The sequence below is a fragment of the Bipolaris zeicola genome (genome assembly GCF_000523435.1).
Source record: "Bipolaris zeicola 26-R-13 unplaced genomic scaffold scaffold_60, whole genome shotgun sequence".
Taxonomy (NCBI): domain Eukaryota; kingdom Fungi; phylum Ascomycota; class Dothideomycetes; order Pleosporales; family Pleosporaceae; genus Bipolaris; species Bipolaris zeicola.
In genome coordinates this window covers 100,077-118,259 of record NW_006912109.1, presented here as the reverse complement: position 1 = coordinate 118,259, position 18,183 = coordinate 100,077, and the positions used below count along the sequence as shown (strand labels likewise).

General features: G+C 52.9%; 7 protein-coding genes across 7 annotated transcripts; 2 read left to right on the top strand and 5 right to left on the bottom strand.

Annotated features, from left to right (window-relative positions):
* Nucleotides 1-449: 449 nt before the first annotated feature.
* Nucleotides 450-1,445, top strand: COCCADRAFT_94281 (uncharacterized protein; the record flags this gene model as incomplete). The annotated part of the gene is made up of 1 exon (XM_007713415.1): nucleotides 450-1,445. The coding sequence occupies one exon, from the start codon at nucleotides 450-452 to the stop codon at nucleotides 1,443-1,445; it is 996 nt and encodes a 331-aa protein (XP_007711605.1).
* An 800-nt stretch (nucleotides 1,446-2,245) lies between these two features.
* COCCADRAFT_4469 (uncharacterized protein) lies at nucleotides 2,246-2,755 on the bottom strand (the record flags this gene model as incomplete). The annotated part of the gene is made up of 1 exon (XM_007713373.1): nucleotides 2,246-2,755. The coding sequence occupies one exon, from the start codon at nucleotides 2,753-2,755 to the stop codon at nucleotides 2,246-2,248; it is 510 nt and encodes a 169-aa protein (XP_007711563.1).
* Nucleotides 2,756-2,927: 172 nt separating this feature from the next.
* Nucleotides 2,928-3,113, bottom strand: COCCADRAFT_94350 (uncharacterized protein; the record flags this gene model as incomplete). Its single annotated transcript, XM_007713414.1, has 1 exon — nucleotides 2,928-3,113. A coding segment is annotated over one exon (186 nt), but the record flags the coding sequence as incomplete, so codon positions are not given.
* Nucleotides 3,114-3,554: 441 nt separating this feature from the next.
* COCCADRAFT_94261 (uncharacterized protein) lies at nucleotides 3,555-5,534 on the bottom strand (the record flags this gene model as incomplete). The annotated part of the gene is made up of 3 exons (XM_007713413.1): nucleotides 3,555-3,623; nucleotides 3,683-4,742; nucleotides 4,885-5,534. The coding sequence occupies 3 exons, from the start codon at nucleotides 5,532-5,534 to the stop codon at nucleotides 3,555-3,557; spliced, it is 1,779 nt and encodes a 592-aa protein (XP_007711603.1).
* A 983-nt stretch (nucleotides 5,535-6,517) lies between these two features.
* Nucleotides 6,518-10,042, bottom strand: COCCADRAFT_4466 (uncharacterized protein; the record flags this gene model as incomplete). The annotated part of the gene is made up of 1 exon (XM_007713372.1): nucleotides 6,518-10,042. One exon carries the CDS (start codon nucleotides 10,040-10,042, stop codon nucleotides 6,518-6,520), a length of 3,525 nt encoding a protein of 1,174 aa, XP_007711562.1.
* Nucleotides 10,043-12,166: 2,124 nt separating this feature from the next.
* On the top strand, nucleotides 12,167-14,524 carry COCCADRAFT_4465 (uncharacterized protein; the record flags this gene model as incomplete). Its single annotated transcript, XM_007713371.1, has 5 exons — nucleotides 12,167-12,234; nucleotides 12,281-12,332; nucleotides 12,384-13,753; nucleotides 13,809-13,908; nucleotides 13,958-14,524. 5 exons carry the CDS (start codon nucleotides 12,167-12,169, stop codon nucleotides 14,522-14,524), a joined length of 2,157 nt encoding a protein of 718 aa, XP_007711561.1.
* Nucleotides 14,525-14,791: 267 nt separating this feature from the next.
* On the bottom strand, nucleotides 14,792-16,612 carry COCCADRAFT_25710 (uncharacterized protein; the record flags this gene model as incomplete). The annotated part of the gene is made up of 1 exon (XM_007713383.1): nucleotides 14,792-16,612. One exon carries the CDS (start codon nucleotides 16,610-16,612, stop codon nucleotides 14,792-14,794), a length of 1,821 nt encoding a protein of 606 aa, XP_007711573.1.
* Nucleotides 16,613-18,183: the final 1,571 nt, after the last annotated feature.

The following is an 18,183-nucleotide window of genomic DNA, read 5'->3' as shown; positions in this document are numbered from 1 at the left end:
GTGCTGTACTACAGACACACCTTGAAGACGGCTGATGGGTTGGCGAATGTGATTGATATATGCAACGAGTCCCACCAAGCCAAAATATCACCCCACAGAACTATGGCCGCTTTGAATGTCTGCTCTGACCGTTTGGTTGCTGCATTCGTTTTGTAATTCACCGATCGGTTGGAACATACAGCTACTAACCTTACAGTCTATTTACCCTCACGCGATATTTCGAAACATGTATGCTGCTGCCTTGCTAGTCACGAGTTGTTCGGCGGGATGGACCGGAGAGAGTGGTATTACGGACGCCTTACATCGGCCAACCGACTTGCCGAACACGACGTTCAAAGTGGTTCAAAACCCCAGCATCTGTCCCCAAAATCAGAAATATCCCACCATTCGATAAGATATAATTCAGTTGCCCTCTAAAACTCAGTTCCCAAGATAAAAATCACTTAGTTATGGAGTCGCACGAAAACAAACCGGACCCAAGTCTCAACCCCCAAAATCATCCTCCATCCTCCTACAATCTCGACAACAACAGCTCTAAAACCTGCATTCTCCCCGACGGACGCAAGCTAGGATACGCAGAATACGGCTCGCCAACCGGCCACGCAATTCTCTACCAACACGGCTTGCCCGGCTCCCGTCTCGAAGCCTCCTCCTACCACGACCTCGCCATCACCCTCAACGCCAGGATCATCGCCATCGACCGACCCGGCATAGGTCTCAGCTCCGCCCACACATCCCGGACCCTTCTCTCCTGGCCCAAAGACGTCGAAAACCTGACCCAGCACCTCGGCTTAACGTCGTACTCCGTACTGGGCGTATCGGGCGGCGGCCCCTACGCCCTCGCCTGCGCCTTCGCCCTCCCCGCCACCCACCTAAAATGCGTCTCTGTAATCTGCGGCCTGGGACCCCCGGACATGAGTATGTGGAAAGCCGACATGGTACACTGGATTAGTTTCCCCTACGGCTGGCGCTTCGCCCCGGAGTTTTTACTAGAAATGTTCTTCAGGCTCGATGTTTTTGGTCGCATGGAGCTGAGTGATGAGGACAAGCTCGAGAAGATGATGCAGCCTGAGCGTCTTGCTTCGATTGAGAATACAAAGAATCGACGCATTCTGAGTGATGAGGCGTTTTTGAAAGTGGCGCTTAGGGCGGGTCGCGAGTCGCAGAGGCAGGGATTCGGGGGTGTGGCGCTGGATGGGAGGGTGGTGTGTCGGGGGTGGGGATTCAAGATTGAAGATATTAGAAGGGAGTTACCGGTTAAGCTGTGGTATGGCAAAGATGATGTTTTTATTCCGCCGAATATTGGGATTGAGACTGCAGCGAGGCGGGAGGGTGCTGGGGGGAAGGTTGTGTTGAGGTTGGAGGAGGATGATACGCATTATAGTATTTCGCAGGATTGGAAGAAGGAGCAGCTTGAGGCTATTCTTGTGGAGATGCGGGAGTGAATTTGATTTGATATCCGGAAGGTTACGGGTTTTTTTCCCACTCAGTTCAAATGTTGTATTTGTAATATTTTTTGGTACTGATGTGAAAGCAATGGTGTTTTGAATACAATATAGTAAATCAAATTAGACAGTCTCATGCTCTTTGCCAGTATATTGCCTACCCACCGAATGTTCCTTTTCCATAAAAAAAAATATTGGTGACTGCATATAGGGCTAATCGTAACCTTGGTGTGCACGAGCACAAATCAGAATAGACCAGGTCCATAAGCTTTCCTGTAGTATCACATCCACGGGATACCATCACCCAAACAAGCGGATGCAATATGAGAATTGTATGGAAGATAATCCAAAATAAGCCCTTTCACTATGGGACAACAGTTGATCTCTTACGGTTGAAAATGGTAAAGTATTAACATTACTCTATGATTACAGTATACGGTAAGGAACTGCAGTATCAGAACAGGTATAATTACATAAGCGAGAAGATGACGAAGCCCGCAAAGACAGTCACATAAAACAAAAGCATCCCATTACCCTTAAGCCTGGTATCCCCCGACAAGTCTGGCCGGCATTCTCGCACAAGTCCCGTCACATTCGGCCAGTTTTGGTCTGGAAATTGAGTCTCTTGGAGCATAAGTTCAGCAACCTGATCGGCAAGCGTGTTGTTCAGTGGAATAGCACAGGAATTTGTGGGTTGCATTCCAAGTGCCAGGATGGGATACGGCCCTGTGGAGCTGATTATCTCTTTCTCTATGCGCATAGAGGCGACTGGGGTGGCACATGGACCCACATTGGTAAGATCAGGTACGTATATCACCGTTTTCAGGGTCCAGGCCGAATTTGACAAAGCCATGAGAGATGACACTGGGGTCGGGATCAGGTGAAATCTCGCCAGTGGATTCGTTGCAGGATTTTCTGATACCGAAAGTATAGCGCATAAGTAGTTTTCGGGATGTGGTATTGAGGATTTGAATGACTAGATCAATGATGAGGTGCGCGTCTTGGGGCGGAGCCGACTTATTGAGGGCTGAAACCCCAGTGACCCAATCTCCGTTTGCGATAATAATGTCCATATTTTGATCTCTGTCAAGTGCGATGATGTCCCAGCTCCAATGAAGACTGTACGGCCACGCCACAGAGCCATTGGTGAGGCCGAACACGACGGGAAAGGGGTATACAGGCTTGTAAATGGTGTCGTTTCTTGGAAAAACAAGATCGAATTGAACAGTGCCCGGCAGGTCAGCAGCATAGACGAAGGCCGATGCGCCAAAGAGGCACAGTAACGCGCTTGTATCATGTAGGAATCTCATGCTCGAGTAGGGGGTGGATTGCCAATTGGAAGAAACTGGACTCTTGAAGAGCGAATTCGATTTGAAACATGCGCAGGCATTTAGTCTTATAGAACGAAGTGACCTAGACGCGCCAGTTCAACTGCACCGCAGAGAGAACGATTTGAAGGGCTGTGCAATCTCCCGAAGTGATTTATCTGGGCGCATGTGACTTATTACCTGCCATATAGAGCCTATATGCGAGCCACGGGTTCGCGGGCGAGGATTGCCTAGAAATGATGGAGCTTTCCCGCATGGTATTGCAGTTGTGTTGGGATAGGTGACGATACGAAATGGGGTTTTGTTGGTGAAATCTTGGCGCCGTGAGCAACTTGCCCGATCAAGCCAGTTGCCATACAACGCACCGGATGCATGGAGCTCGTTACAGTTGAACAATGCACTTCAATAATAATCATTACGCCAAAGCGGAGTCTAAACCCATGTCCATAGCAATGCCATCACCACACTCCCCCCTCCTTGATGAGTACCTCTATGCTAAACAATATCAATTATCGATGATAGACGCTCCCTTCAGAAAAATGACAAAACGACTGGAAAAAAGAAACGCTAAAGGAGGGACAAGAGGGTATACCCGAGGCAAATAACGCCAACGACGAATGATGTAGTGAAAAGAAAGGGGACGAGAGGGCGAGAGTGCTGTGAAAACCAAGGATGTCCTGACCGAATGGTCTTATAACCAAGAGACTGTCATGCTGGCGATTCGATGTAGCGTCTGGAAGAAGAAAATAAGGAATGATGCTTAGGAGCCCCGGTAAGGTCGTTATTCCTGCAACTGATGCGTAGGACATGCTCCTCGGCCCTTTTTGTTCCACCACTCTTTGATGCATGACTGCCCTTTGTTAGTAACCATTCTCCACCCTGTATCTAATATCCAATAAAAGAACATACCTCATGAAATTTGCACCAACAAACCAACCTCGCCATGCGATCTCCCGCCTCAAAGTCTTCCAGACAAATCGTGCATTCTGCTTGCGCCCCCTCATCATCCACACAGTCCTTCTCAGTTGCAATATAGGGGAACATGCCGCGCGCAGCATGGCTCATTCTATTGCTAGACCCTTCGCCATTTCCCGCACTGCTCATACCACGGGTACGCTGAGTAGGCAGACTTGCAGATGTCTGTGGTGCAGGTATTGCCTTGGGACCAGGAGAAGCTGAATGTAAGGCGATACACTCTTCAATGTGTCGGGTACGGTCCGTCTCATCGCCATCAGGTCCCTTGGGGGGGAGCTCGTCCCCGCAAATAGGACATTCGTCTTCCTCAGCGATCTGACGTCGAGGCTGAGGTAGCTGTGCGTGATAAGGATGTAGCGGTTGGGGGATTGCAGTGGAAGTGGCTTGTCCAAACGGCGATCCTGCAAATGATGCGGCCCCAAAGGTTGACCGGTGACGAGGGCGGTTACTTGACAATGTCTGCGAAATGAGTGGCGCGCGATGGTGCGGATGTTGCTGTTGAGTGGCAGAGGGTGGGAGGGGAGGTAGTCTTCGCTCTCCGATGTTTGAGCTGCCATGGTAACTCACTCGCCTATTCTGGCTGTTGTCGATCGGAGCCTCGCGATTAACATAAGCATGTCCTGGATTCACAAACCGTGACGCATCATGCGCACTTGATGCAGATCGATGAGCGCGTGGGTGCGTTGGTGGGGCGTGGGGTGACCTGGGAGACGGGGCAAATTGCAATGGATATCTTGGGTCGCGGCCAGAGGGTTGATACTGCGGCGGTGGGCTAAAATTGGGATCAGGTACACATGGATTGCAAACGCGGACTTCCTCGCCTCCGCCTAGCGCTGGGTTGCGGAACGGGCCGAAAGCCGACATGGCATTCTCATCATCCCCGGTCAGATCAATGAAGTTTGCCGCCATTTCGGAAGGGGGATGGACGATGAACTGTCGGGGTATAGTGATACGATGTGGCGAACACGTGGCGCACACGACTCTTCCACACTTCCTGTCGGCAACCGTCAGCATGTGCTTTGTCAAAATTAGGTTTCCTCCTGCGATTTGCAAGCTTCTTGCCCATTCTGGCGTGGATGCCCAACTGGTCAAGACATGGACAGCGCTCCCAACAAAGAAGGGAGTAGTGAGCCTACCTGCAATGATGCCTCCTAAGAAGAAATGTAAAAGGTCTCTTGCACACCGGACACTGTGTAACATCGCTATCCGGCTGCCATGGTGGCAGGACGATATCGCTCTGCCTTCTGACCGGCGTAGTGTTGGCTTGTGGTGGGACGGGTGGTGTGGGTGGAAGCGCTCGCAAAGAGGCAGGCGGGGAATCCAGGACGATGGGGTCCATACTAGAGTTACCAGTGGTCTCAGAGTGCATCCGTATACTCGATGGCCGCCTCATAGGCGAGTCAGCTGTTGTCAGGCGTCGCTTGCGGTCAGAGCTGCGAGAGGACAGCGAGTCTGTACGCGGCGAGGGGCGGCTGGGGAGCGTGTATCGCATGGAAGAGGGGTTTGCGCGAGCTTCGTGGGCTGCAGCGGGGTCGAGCTCGCTGGAATGTGGTTGCTGGTTAACGTCGGTTTCGGTACCGTCTCTCAAAAAGTCCATCCACGTTTCGGGGTCTTGCGCCAGGAAGTGTGACGCCACAACTGCCTCTGAATGCTGTCGAGAGCCATTTCCCATGAGAATATCACGTTGTCCTTGTATATTGCTACTCGCGCCTTCACCATGACTCTCGTAGGCATGTGAGCTGCGAGCATGAGGTCCGCTCGGGCGCGGGGCAGCGTTCGGAGACATCTAAAGTGTATCTGGCCTGCGTGAGGAATCTAACGGCTGGTTGTAGAGGTGCAAAGAGCGTGAGTCCGGCGCCACAGCAACCCAAAGAGCCACTGCTCATGTGATTACAAAGTGGAGGGTTGGTGTCTACGTAGAGAAGGTCGGGCGGTATACGGCAATGTGCCGCCACTTTGTTCGTCTCCTTTACCTAGCTAGAACCGTGCTGAGGTAGCCGGTAGCAAGACTGCTCTCTCCCGTCAGCATCCCACCACACCTCCAAGCGTCGACATCTTCACTCACCTATCAATAGCAGAGGGTTGCGGTGAGGGAACAGGCGCGGAGGTGGGTCCTTGCGCGTCGGCTCGGCCAGGGGAACTTCAACCACTCGTCCTACACGGCGCATGTAGCGGCAACTGCTGCAGTCCAGATGAAGACGAAGCAGGAAGGGTAGCAAGGCTGGGTCGGGCTACGCGATATTCATAGCCACGAAAAGCAAAGAGCGTTTCGGCCGGGCGCACCACGCTGAGGGTGCTGCGTGAATGCCTCAGGCGCCACTCCTATCGTTATCTTAGCGGTTTCACGCGACACATGACGCCACACCTTAGCTTCATACGGAACAACTATCACCCGGGCAGCCCTGGCAGATCCTTAACGCCACAAGGTCGTTGCTGCTGCAGGTCATCTGCAAAGCATTTGTACGTGCAACATCGGCTTGAAAGATAAATTATTTTTGAATTACTATTGTGCATGCGGGCTCAACTAGCAGCTCTCCATGTCCTGTGTGTATGAATAAATGAAATGTCTAGATAGCTTTGTACTTGCATGTGCCACTGAAAAGCATACTGCTTACGCCCAACCAAGGCAAACGCCCCCCAACCCCGTTTTTTTTGAGCAATTATACAGCAAAGAGATTCGTAAATGCACGGTCTGCGTTGACATGTATTAAAAGTAGGTCAGAATTGATGCCACAAGTGCAAGTAAGGAATGTCCTAAAGAAGCGGCCGTCACATGTTGTGACTGCGCCTGCTGTGTTGCGTGCTACCGCTGCGACTGCGGTCAACAATTTCTGCCGAAGCTTCAAGATGGCTTCCAGCATCATAGCCGTCGGTCTGAACACTGTCTTTCATCATGTGATGTTGGACGTAGCCGGTGCTCAGAGGCCGCTCACCCGTGCCAATTGCTCCTGGCGCATTCAAGTCGCTGGCGCCGTCGTGACGATATATGCTCGATGCAGCAGAGGGCCCAGGAGTCCGTTCAGGTGATGGGTCGTTGGACCCGAAAGGAAGACGGATAGGTAACCCACCAGATTCACCTGGCATCAAGTGATGGCTCTGCTGGGAATGCTGGTATCTGGAACTGGCCGAATTTGAGACGTCCATTGCCGTTGGCAATTGTTCTTGGAGCAGCTCAGAGTCGGTTGACGCCACTCGCCGCGAGTTCTTGCGCGGTATTGTAGGCGTACGGCTTGGAGGCCCCGGTGGTTGTGTAATACGGGAAGATCGTGACCCAATTCTACTGGGAAGCTCAATTCCGCCAAAACTCTCAATGGGACCCAAAGCCGGCGCCGTGGGTGAGACACGATGCATCGGGTCGAACCGGTCGTCGTCGCTGCTATCCGATTCGCTGTCTGAAGAGTCGCGTCTGTTGCCGCTCAAGACGGCGGCTGATGCTACACCAGAGGTTACAGGTGCATTCTTCGGCTGAGGAGGCGATTCTGGACTGTCCCGATAGGGCTCTTGTGTGATTTCGGGTGAGGTTGTGTCTTCTTCAACAGTCATCATTTGGGGCGGAATCCGCGTGCTTCTGACGACTTCGAAACCTTTGCTCTTTTCCTTCTTACGCCCACCAAGAAGATTCAGGCTCTTGAACCAACCTGTAGCCGATGAAACAGGGCCCATAGGATCCGCCGGTCCAGTCTTCAACTTGCGCGTTGGTTGTGAGGACAAAGCAGGACCGCGAAGACCATAGTAAAAGTCCGATTCTCTTACGGAATAGTCCGTGGTAATGTTCCTTCTGTCAAGGTTAGAATCAGAGTCGTCCCGGTTCAGTCGAAGATATGCCGGAGCTGGAGTGCCGGAATTACGCGAAGGACCCTCGAAAGGCATGGTCGTGTCCGCATCAAATTGGTCCGAGTATGGAGCATCAGCAATGTCGGCGTTTCGGGCAGGAGCTTTCCCAGGTGCGGTCGCCGTTATCGAGTCCATAGTATGTTTTCTGGGTCGTGGAGGGCGGTAGTATGGATCGGCGGCATCCATTGCACCCATGGTAGGTCGCCTAGAGCTTTGGCCCGACCCACCACCCAGAAAGTTGAAAGGTACAGCGTTCTGCCCGGGGAACGGACTGGCGTTTCCAAAGTCACCCTGGCTGAATCCGTCAAAGCCTACGCTCGCGCGTTGGCTATCTCGGTCGTATGGCTGGTTCAGAAGAACAGCCGAACTGGCAGACATACTCCGGGATCGACTGCTCATGAGCTGGATGTTCTTGTTCTCATCATGGGCAAGCATGACGGCATTCGAGTTGAGACTGCTGCGAGCATGTCGATGAAGATTGCGCTTGGATAATTGTCGCTTTCCAAAGACTGCAGTAAGACCACCTCTCTGGTCCCCGCCTACGCCGGCAAGTCTTGCCGACACTTCGATGATGGTCTGAAGAGCATTCAGGAAGAAGCCGAATATCAAAACAATAGCATGAAGCAGCAAGATGATGTATCCGATCCAGCCTTTGGGTGCCTCATCAACGTCGAGAGAGGGTACGAATGCTACCGAAAGCAAAACACAAACAAGTCGAATTATTGAAAAGAAAGTGTGGTAGGCGTTCATCGACGTGTTCGATTGGAATGGCCGGAAGGCGTGCAGGGTCAAGATTAGTATAACTTCACATATCGCAAGTACGATGATTTGGGCGATGCCCGAGGGCTGGATAGCACCAATGGCAATGCCACGTACAATCGTCAACAACACAGGAATAAAGGCGAATGGTGCCGCATCGTCCGAGTAGGTGTTGTAAAGAGGGCCATATGTCAAGACGGTGGGTAGATCATCAAACAAGTGGGCTCGGGGGCGCGTGGTAAAGATGAACCAGAAGATCCATGTAACCACACCAGCGACAAGGAGGAGCATGATGACGGCGGTAACCACGACAGATGTCGGCGAGCGCGGTGCTACAACGAGCTGGAATAGCGACAACGCTATGATGGGAAGCAAAAAGTAGTTAAAAATGACGCGCACGATGTTGCCAGCAGTAAACGCCCAGTTCTTTCCAGTCAGATCACCGTCCTGAGTGTTTGTAAGCCAGCGCACAAGCCAGCGGACGAAGAATCCTAGTTGAGTAAGTGAGACTACACAGGCAATCAAGACAAGGAGGAAGATGGCCATGCAAGCCCATATGTCTTCGTCTTTTGTCATTCCCACATACTGGCCGAGACGAGTGAGACCGTAGGTGCCGTTGACGAAATATATGCCATCGATGAGACTCTGGGAGCCGCTGCCCTCGCTGACAAAGCTTTGGTTGAAGAGAAGAAGCGACCAGCTGGCCTGGCTGACGGCTGGCTGGAAGAAGCCTGGGTAGTTGAGGCTAAGACTGCCTGCAAGGACGATAAACTGGATGTACTGCAGACAATCCCCAAAACCTGGTGTGACTAAGCGCAAGAGATCTTCGTCTCGACCGTAGTTGCTCGTGGAGCGGAAGACGTTTGAGGTTCCCCAGGGACTGCACGTAGCGGCAAAGACGGTGGCGATACCAACCAGGGCGAGTATAGCGGCGGGGAAGTAGCAAAGGGAGTCTGCAAGCTTCTTGCCAAGGTCCGGTGTGATGTTGGCAGATATGCAGCCGAGCGGGGTGGCGTTGTCGTTTCCAGAGACAATGCGCATTGTCGAGGCCCATGTTGAGAATGCATACGAACTGCTGAAATCGCGGGCAACGGTGATGGCTGGTAAAGTCCAATACTGGCTGGCGTTTGCATTGAAAGCAGGCGCAATGGGACAGCTGGTGTTGAGAACGGACTGGCAAAAGCGGGCAGGGGGTGCGCTGTAAGCAGAGTAAGAAACGACCTTGTTGTTCCAGAAGAGGGTGGTGTAGTGTTTTTGGTTTTCGTTCAGGTCGACGAGTTTGCCAAATGTCTTGTTTGGGTCTTTCCAGTTGTCGTCGTCCAGCGGCGGGTATTCGCCAACCTGGGTTTGGCCAGAGACATTTCCGTAGACGGTAAAGTTCAATCGGTATTCGGGACTGAAGTCTGCCCAGACGTACTCGGGGGTGAAGCGAAGATATGGCGTCTGCTTGCCGTCGGCGAGGTAGATGCGTGTCAGACAGTCTCGGAAGTTTACAAATACGGCGCTGGCGAGGGGCAGGAAGGAGGCAAGAACGAGGACGAGAATAAGGGGCGACAAGGTGGTGACGGCGGGCACGAGGGACCGTCTGCATCTCCGTCTGGACCGGGGTGGCGTGTGTGTGGGCTGGATAGCAGGCACGTCGAGGTGGGTGGTGTCTTGTCGCCGTGGTGCGCCATTGCGCAGTGTGCTAACGTGCATCATGACGTCCCCCTCTTCATGTTCGCCTAGCCGTCTGATCCCCCGGGGCCAACGCGGACAAGGGAGTGGGCAGGAGGGCGGGCGGTTGGTGTCGGTGATGCGATTGTATGCGCTGGACGTCAAGGGCGCGGTCGAGAGGGCGGGCGTGGAGAGGCGCAGGTCTTGGGCGAGGGGAGAGTCGGAGAGGCAGGGCTGACAGGCTGCGAATTGGCGGCGGTGGTGGTGGTGAAAGCAAGCAAGGGAGCGGGCGAGGATGGCCTGGTGCGAGTGAAACAGGCGTCGGAGAAGGCTATGTCGATGAGCTGGCAGGGGCGACGGGCGCGGGGCGATCAGCAGCGGCAGCTGAGGCTAGCGCAAGGGCAGGGGCAAGGGAAAAAAGACAGCAACGGCGGGATAGCGAGTGTACGAAGAGAAAGGCGAGTTCAGGCGTGGGTGCTGGGCGGGAGCGGCCCAGGCGGTTGGGAGGGAGACGACTCCTGAAGCCAGTGTGTGGCAGTGGGGGTGCAGCAAGCACAGCGGACCACGGTCGCAGGGCGCTAGCTTCGTATAAGACGGTGGTGCAGCAACAGAGGCACTGCTTTGGGTTTGACTCGAGGCGCTCGAGGCCGCAGTGGAAATAGTCATGTCATGGTGGTGGTGCTTAAGGCTCCGCCGAGCAGGGCGGAATCCTCGTCTTAGCAGCCGTCTGCTATCACGACGACCAAGCCACTTGCAACGTCATAAACCGTCTTTTGCTCATGTCCCTCCAGACACGGCCCTGTGTGCGTCCATGTGTCCATGTACCTATGCAAGCACCTCGAGGCAGGAGACCGAGGGCCCATCGAGATTCATGACAGGCATGCCATGCGTGATTGGACCCTCGTGAGGACGCATGTTTATTTAGCAACTTCGGAAATACGGAACTGCGTCGCCCGCTTCTCCTTACTTACATTCGTCAGCTTCCTCGTGTCTCCATCTTGACCACCGACCGTTGATTACCCACCCGGCTCGTGCAGATACCTACTACTCATCTTGCTCCTCGTCAAACGCCTGTTGACACCGCTTACTCATGAACGCCATGATGCCCGTCTCATGCCGTCGTCCATCCTCGTCGGAACCGTGGCGCAGCCGTTCAACTAAATTTAGCGCCTCTGGGGCGATCGCTCGTTTCAAGGCCAGCTACGGCCAACTCTAACTCGCCAGACACACACACCAACCCTCCACCAACATCACTTGCATGCTGTGCATGTGCTCGACGGCATGCTTTTGCCTAAACCTAACCGCGGTGGTGTATCTGCCGCTCGGCACTCTCACTCTGTGTTTCGGCTTCAGCACCTGTGCTTGTGCTCTTACAAACACGCCGGCGCATGGCTGCTCTGTGAACAGCACGTGACTGTGTTCTGACATGCCTAGTGCTGGTACCTCGTTCGGTGACACCCACAACTCTGGTCCAACTAAGTCTACCCGCTGTTTGACCAGTACCTTGAGCGTGGAAATAGACGACCTGTCCTGACTTTGGCATCGTGCTAATGCACGCGCAAGGTTGCTTGCGGCAGAACCGATGTGGAGCGGCGATCCTAGCACGTGGAATGGCTTACTTTTCGCGTGTTTTGCATCTCAACCATGCCCATTACCTACGTGCTTTTCTCCATGTACCTGTGTATCTGCATGCAGACGACGTAGCACGTCATCTTGGCCAACTTGTTTGGCGCATCTCAAGCTATCGCCCTTATAGGCGCAACCAACATGTATCGCGTCTCCCTGCAGCTTGGCATTCCCTCGTGTTCCTGCAGCCAGGCCTTGCGTCCCCCTTCAAGCTCCATCCGGCAGGTCGTGATAGCCCGCCATGCAGCTCGTCATCGACTCCGCCCCTATCGTCCATACCATGGTTAATGAGGAAAAAGCCCACCGCCTGCCCGCTCTCCGGCCAAATTCAAGTCAAGCCAAGGCGTGGAAAGCTTCCTTGGCATACTGCAAATGAGGAAGGTGCCAGTCTTATAGTCCCACTTACTACCAACGGCCTTGCCAATCGCCCCGTCTTCCATTCGACATGCCGCTGTATATATTGCTTTACCGTGCCCAAAATGCTTCTGCGCTCTGACTTCTGTACCTGCAAAGTCGTAGACCTGTCAGGCCGAGAAACCAGTCATGGCCATGAAGACCGCTTTTCTGGCTGCTAGTCTCGTGTTGCAGTCCGCCCGGGCCATCGACGTTGAGTGTGTATAGCTTGATAAGCTCACGAGAGAGTACTGACATGGACAGGGGACTTCTTGCTGCTCCTCGTCGAAGCAATGGCATTCTCAGTCCCAAAGGCGTGCGTTATTCGATCAATATCAAAATCCTGTTGTACTGATGTAAAGTATAGGACCGAGCACTCTTCTCAGAGACCAAGTTCAATTGGACCACTGAAAAGGCTAGCACAGCTTGGTACTTCCTCGATACCCAGACTGGAGATGTCAAGAAAGCTCCATTTGGAAGCGCTGCTTCAGAGGTCGTCTGGGTTGGCGATAGTGACGACAGCATCCTCTACATCAACTCAACCAACGAGCAGATCCCTGGAGGCGTGACACTTTACACCGCCGATCTCAGCAAAGACAGCTTTGAGCCGACCCTGGTTGCATCTCTGCACGCTCCACTATCCGGCCTCAAGGCTGTAAAGACAGACTCCGGAATCAACTTCGTCGGCAACTGCCTTGCTTACGAACACAACGGCTCTGCGTACAACCCAGAGCTTGTCACCGCGCCCAAAACCTCTGGCCAACTGTACGATGCCAACTTTGTGCGCCACTGGAACTACTACATTACCGCCGAACGCGTTTCGGTCTTCAGCGGTGTCTTGAGCAATCTCAATGGCACGTACTCCTATGATGGAAAGCTTACCAATTTGCTCTCGGGCATGAACTACACAATTACCCGTCCGGAAAGCCCCGTTCAAGCCTCTTCGAGCGATCCTGGCGACTATGACCTATCTCCCAACGGCAAGCTGGTAGCATTCCGTACCAAGTCTCCGGACCTGCCCAAGGCAAACTACACCGCTAGCTACATTTACGTTGTCCCCTTTGATGGTTCCGAGGTTGCAGTCCCGGTCAACGGCCCAGGCACTACCGCTCCCGAAACCGCTCAAGGTGCATCTGGTGCCCCTGTATGGTCACATGACAGCAGCAAGCTGGCATACACCCAACAAGATGGAATCGACTACGAATCTGACAAGTACAAGCTGTACGTAGCAGAACTCGATGGCACCAACAGCAAAGTCCGCTCAGTCGCCGAGGACTGGGATTCCAGCCCTACAGGTCTCAAGTGGAGCCATGATGATGCTGATCTATGGGTTACATCGGAATTGCATGCCTCTGTCCGCCTGTGGCTAGTGCCCCAAGACGCACCGGCTGACTTCAAGCCAACCAACTTCACTGGTCCCGATACTTCGATTGCTGGATTTGGCATTCTTCCCGATGACAGTGCCTTTGTATCGGCATCAGCCAGTTGGACTAGCCGTATTTGGTACAAGCAACACCCCGGCCAGGACAAAGAGGTTCTTTTCACTGCCAATGAGGTCGACCCCGAACTCGAGGCCCTGAAGCCTGAATCTGTGTCAAACTTCTGGGTCACAAACGAAGATGGCGACAACATCCAGACATTTGTTTTCTATCCTACTGATTTCGATCCTTCCAAGAAGTACCCACTTGCTTTCATCATCCATGGAGGTCCACAATCTACCCAGGGTGACACCTGGAGGTACGTATAATATGCACAATCCATATATTTTGCACCCATACTAACAAACGAAAAGTACACGTTGGAACCTGAGAACGTGGGCTGATCAAGGCTTCATCGTGACCACCACTCAGTTCACCGGATCGCCATCTTACAGCCAGGCCTTCACAGACAAGGTAGGAAGCTCAAATCCTCCACTCAAAACAGCGCTAATCCGCCGTCTAGATCCAAGCAAACTGGGGTGGCAGCCCTTACAGAGACCTCGTTCAGGTCTTTGAGCACCTCCGCGACAACGTCGACTACGTTGATACGGACCGCGCCATTGCTGCCGGCGCTTCTTTCGGCTGCTACATGATCAATTGGATCCAGGGCCACGCCCTCGGTCGCGAATTCAAGGCCCTTGTCTGCCACGACGGCAAAATCAACCAAGTCGCCTCCTACGGCACAGACGAACTCTGGTTCATCCAGCGCGATAACAACGGCACCGTCTGGGAAAACCGCGAGAACTACGAGATGTGGGAGCCCCTTGCTCACTTCGCCAATGCCAGCACCCCTGAATTCGTTATCCACAACGATCTTGATTACCGCGTCCTCCAGGGAGAGGGTCTTCAAACTTTCAACATCCTCCAGAGTCTTGGTGTGCCCTCGCGCTTCTTGCATTTCCCGGATGAGGGTCACTGGGTTACCAACAGGCATAACAGTTTGTTGTGGCACAAGTCGATTTTCAACTGGATCCGGTACTGGGTTGGGCTTGATGAGGAGTTGTCTACCGACGGAGTTATCACGCAGTAATGATGTGGATGAGATATGCAGGTTATGATATAGTCAATGCTGATAATAGCTTACTGTAGCATGTAGTGCTAATGTAATTACACTGTTCAAAATGTGATCTTGAAACTTGGTCGTGATGTTCAGGTCAGATGTTCTTAGTCAAGAGAGTGGAAATCAAGTAACGTATAGTTATCATATAACTATACACATATGTATGTATAAAAGTCTACTCAGTTATCTAACAACACCAGATACATATCTACAAACAACAAACCCCCTACACAGCCTCTAAAGCCTCGCCCTCTCCATCCTCGCCTTAGGATGCCTCTCATCGATCCTCGGCAACTTGCCACTCCACGTAATCCCATTCCGCAGGAAAACCCTCCTCCAATCCGTGGGATTCAGCGGCGCCTGCGCCCACCTCATACACCTCTTGGCGGCGACTTTGGCCCTCTTATCCTGTGCAATGCCACTCGCAGCCGCAACCTTTGAGCCGCGCTCCGCGCCAAAATTACTGGGGATGGCCTGGCTAAACTCCTTGGCACTGACTTCGAGCAGGGCCTCTGTATCCGCCTTGATGCGGTCAGCGAGGAGCCGGATGGAGGACTCTGCGCAATGCGCGTCGTGCGCGCGGCGCTGCCAGTACTCGAGGAAGCGGTAGGCGTGGCCGAGCATGCCGCACATTGCGCCTGCGGAGTGCAGAAAGTGGCCATTGCCAAAGGAGTCGCCGGCGACGACGCCGTTGGTGGCGACGCGGGCGTCGGTGCCGATGCGCTCGACGAGACTGAAGGGTTTGGGGCCATATACCATGGCGACGCGGCGGAGGTCGTCGGGCGAGATTTCCAGGATGAGCGAAGCTTGCGAGATGTAGTAGTCGTAGAGCAGGAGTTGGTAGGCGGCGAAGTACTCGGCCGAGTCTTTGCTGGTGGTGGCACAGACGAGGCCGCGAGCTGCTGGGCAGAGCGATATGTGTTCGGGGACCTCGACGATGAGCCAGGTGACTCGGGGGTCTTTTTCGTGGCCCACGGCGATTTGGCGGACCCAGGTTTCGTTGCCGTGGTGGTCGAATTCTGAGGCTATGCGCCGGCGGAGGCGGCCGTCGACGAGGATGTTGAATTGACCCGCGACGAAGTCGGCTTGGGCGACTTTGAGGCCTTGGCCGTCGCCGTGGTCGACTTCTACGTCGTGCTGTTGGAATCCCAAATCTTCGGCTTCGCGGCAGTTGACGCCTGTTGCGATGCTGAAGAGCTCTGGGACGCCGAGATCGATGAAGTCGCTTCCTGGTGTGCGGATGCGCTGGAGGTCGTTGTGGTACTGTACTTCAGTAACTTCTTCGATACGGATCTGGACGCGGCCGCAAGGAAGATGGACTAGCCCGCTTCCATCCTGTACCACGCGATGCTTGGAGAATAGACGACATCGAGGCGTTCTTCCGGCATTCAGGTCGATCTTCTCGAGTTGCTCGAGGTATCGTCGTAGAAGAAGCTGAATGGAAAAGGCTGCGGCCTGCCATGTTGACGGTCCATCAAGCACCTCACGCATGTCGGTCCGGATCTTGCTTGCATCTGGTGTAGTAGGCATGTTCGGGGGTGGCACAGATGTTACAGTACGATGTGGTCGTCCATCTTTCCAACGATCATCAATGTACTCGATGTCATGAATATCGCCAACCATGTGATGGCTCTTGTCGTACCCTTCGATAATTGATCCTGGTACAATAACCCCAGACATTGTTGACGGAGAGTAGAATAGACCAGTAAGTGTGAACGGCGATCCATCCAGTCTCTTTGGCATATTTTCGAGGCCGTAGCGGTCCAGCATCATCTTGTCAATCAACCCCAGCTGATGATACATGTCCTCGCGGATGTTCCAGTGTACGCCTAGAAAAGGGTCGCCACGAAGTTCAACACCGACAGCACGTCGGCCCATGGCTATGGTCCATAGCATGGCCAACATGTTTGTACCTCCAAGGCCAATGGCCACAAAGTCCGCATCTTTGACCCCTATCAGATCCGCCGAGCGGCTGCCGCCTGGAGTTGTGACATTTTGGGTCCGCTCTTGGGCTAGGTACTTGGTTGTCATATAAGAACTCCTATTGATTGAAGCCATGTAGGCAATGGTAAGGGCTCTATGTCGCGAGTTGGTACTGGTAAATTACTGTGGGCAACTTTGCAAGTCTGGAAAAGGAAAGAAAAACTGGCTTTTGAGAGACCATACTGACCAAGATGGATCGCGATCTCAGTATACCACTGGTACTTGGAATCGCAGCTTAAGCCTGTATTGGGGTTTTGACCTTCTCAACCAAGCAAGTGCCGATCCTTCCATGCAAGGTCTTGCAGGGTTCTTTAACGACCTCTCTATCGGGTTTTTCTGGAATCTGATTCTGTGGTACATTTATTAGTTCAGCAGAGAGGTCACCCTTATGGCCTCCTGGTATTCTCATCTGCATGGCTTTATGTGGTCTCAAGACGCGGTAGTGAGGCGAACGCGATGCTGCAGCTCCAGTAAAGTGTGACCACATGTTCGCTCCCCGGGGCTCGCACAAGTAATACAGAACAGACGCACGACTAACGTCTTCTTTGGATGTAGCGTACTATGTGGCAGCTCAAATCTAACTTATCTGAGATAGTTTAGTTGAACAGAACAGGAGACCGATCAGTGCGCTGCAGTGTTAATCACATTGATGCCCACATGGGCCCGTAAACACGAGAAGCGAACTATCACAATGTACCGCTTGCTACTCGTAAACATACCCCACGAAACTCAGGCAGCTCTTCTCTTGTTTGGGAATTATGGCCTCGTAGAATTTGAGATCGATTTGATAAACTCTCCGATGATAAGCAAGAATGGATGGCCTGATACTTGGCATATCGTTTGGTTGATGTCGAGAATGGGAACGAGTCAACGTTCGCAGGTGACCAGTAATAAATGGGGGAGAGTTCATTGAGGCGACCAACTAGAATTGCCCATAGACGTGCATTCTCTTGGATTTGTGCACCAGGGGGAGTGGGGAAAGCGGAGAAATCGTAGTGCGCACCAATCCGCGGACGGCAAGACGGCCCGACGCTAGATCAAACACAAACTTGATGACCGCTCATCCCCTACACAGAATAGCATTACCAATCTTATCCAGGCAACACTCTAAAGCTCGAAATGGTGCAGAGAGATGAATGGGCTACCTCGGCTATTTTTCACATGTCCAGGGCCATACCGAACGCCACGAAGCAGCCAATCTCCCATTGGTTCGGGAGCTTTTGACCGTATCAAAGTGGTTCGACCTCAACTATATATCAATCACGCTCTTATCTGGTCCGGTCACATGATGAAATCAGATACGGCAGCTTCAATAGGAACAATGTTCACCCTCGGGATTGAAGCTGTTATATTCATTCACGGGTTCAGCTAACAAGAACTTCAACAGTCAGTTCAGGTTCAACCCCGCATCTGCGAAGTTGTCCCGAACCTGATAAGGTATCCGGTGTTCACATATCTCGATTCAAACACCCTTTTCTGCAGTTGATACCATTACTGCAGGATTGGGCTAGGAGGAAGAAACAACACCACCCAATGGAGAAACTTACATATATTAATCCTTAGCATAACTTCAAGAGCTCTCGATGCTTTTCAGAAAGAAAGACTGGGATCTTGATGTAGAAAGGCTATCAGAGTGGATGCTACAA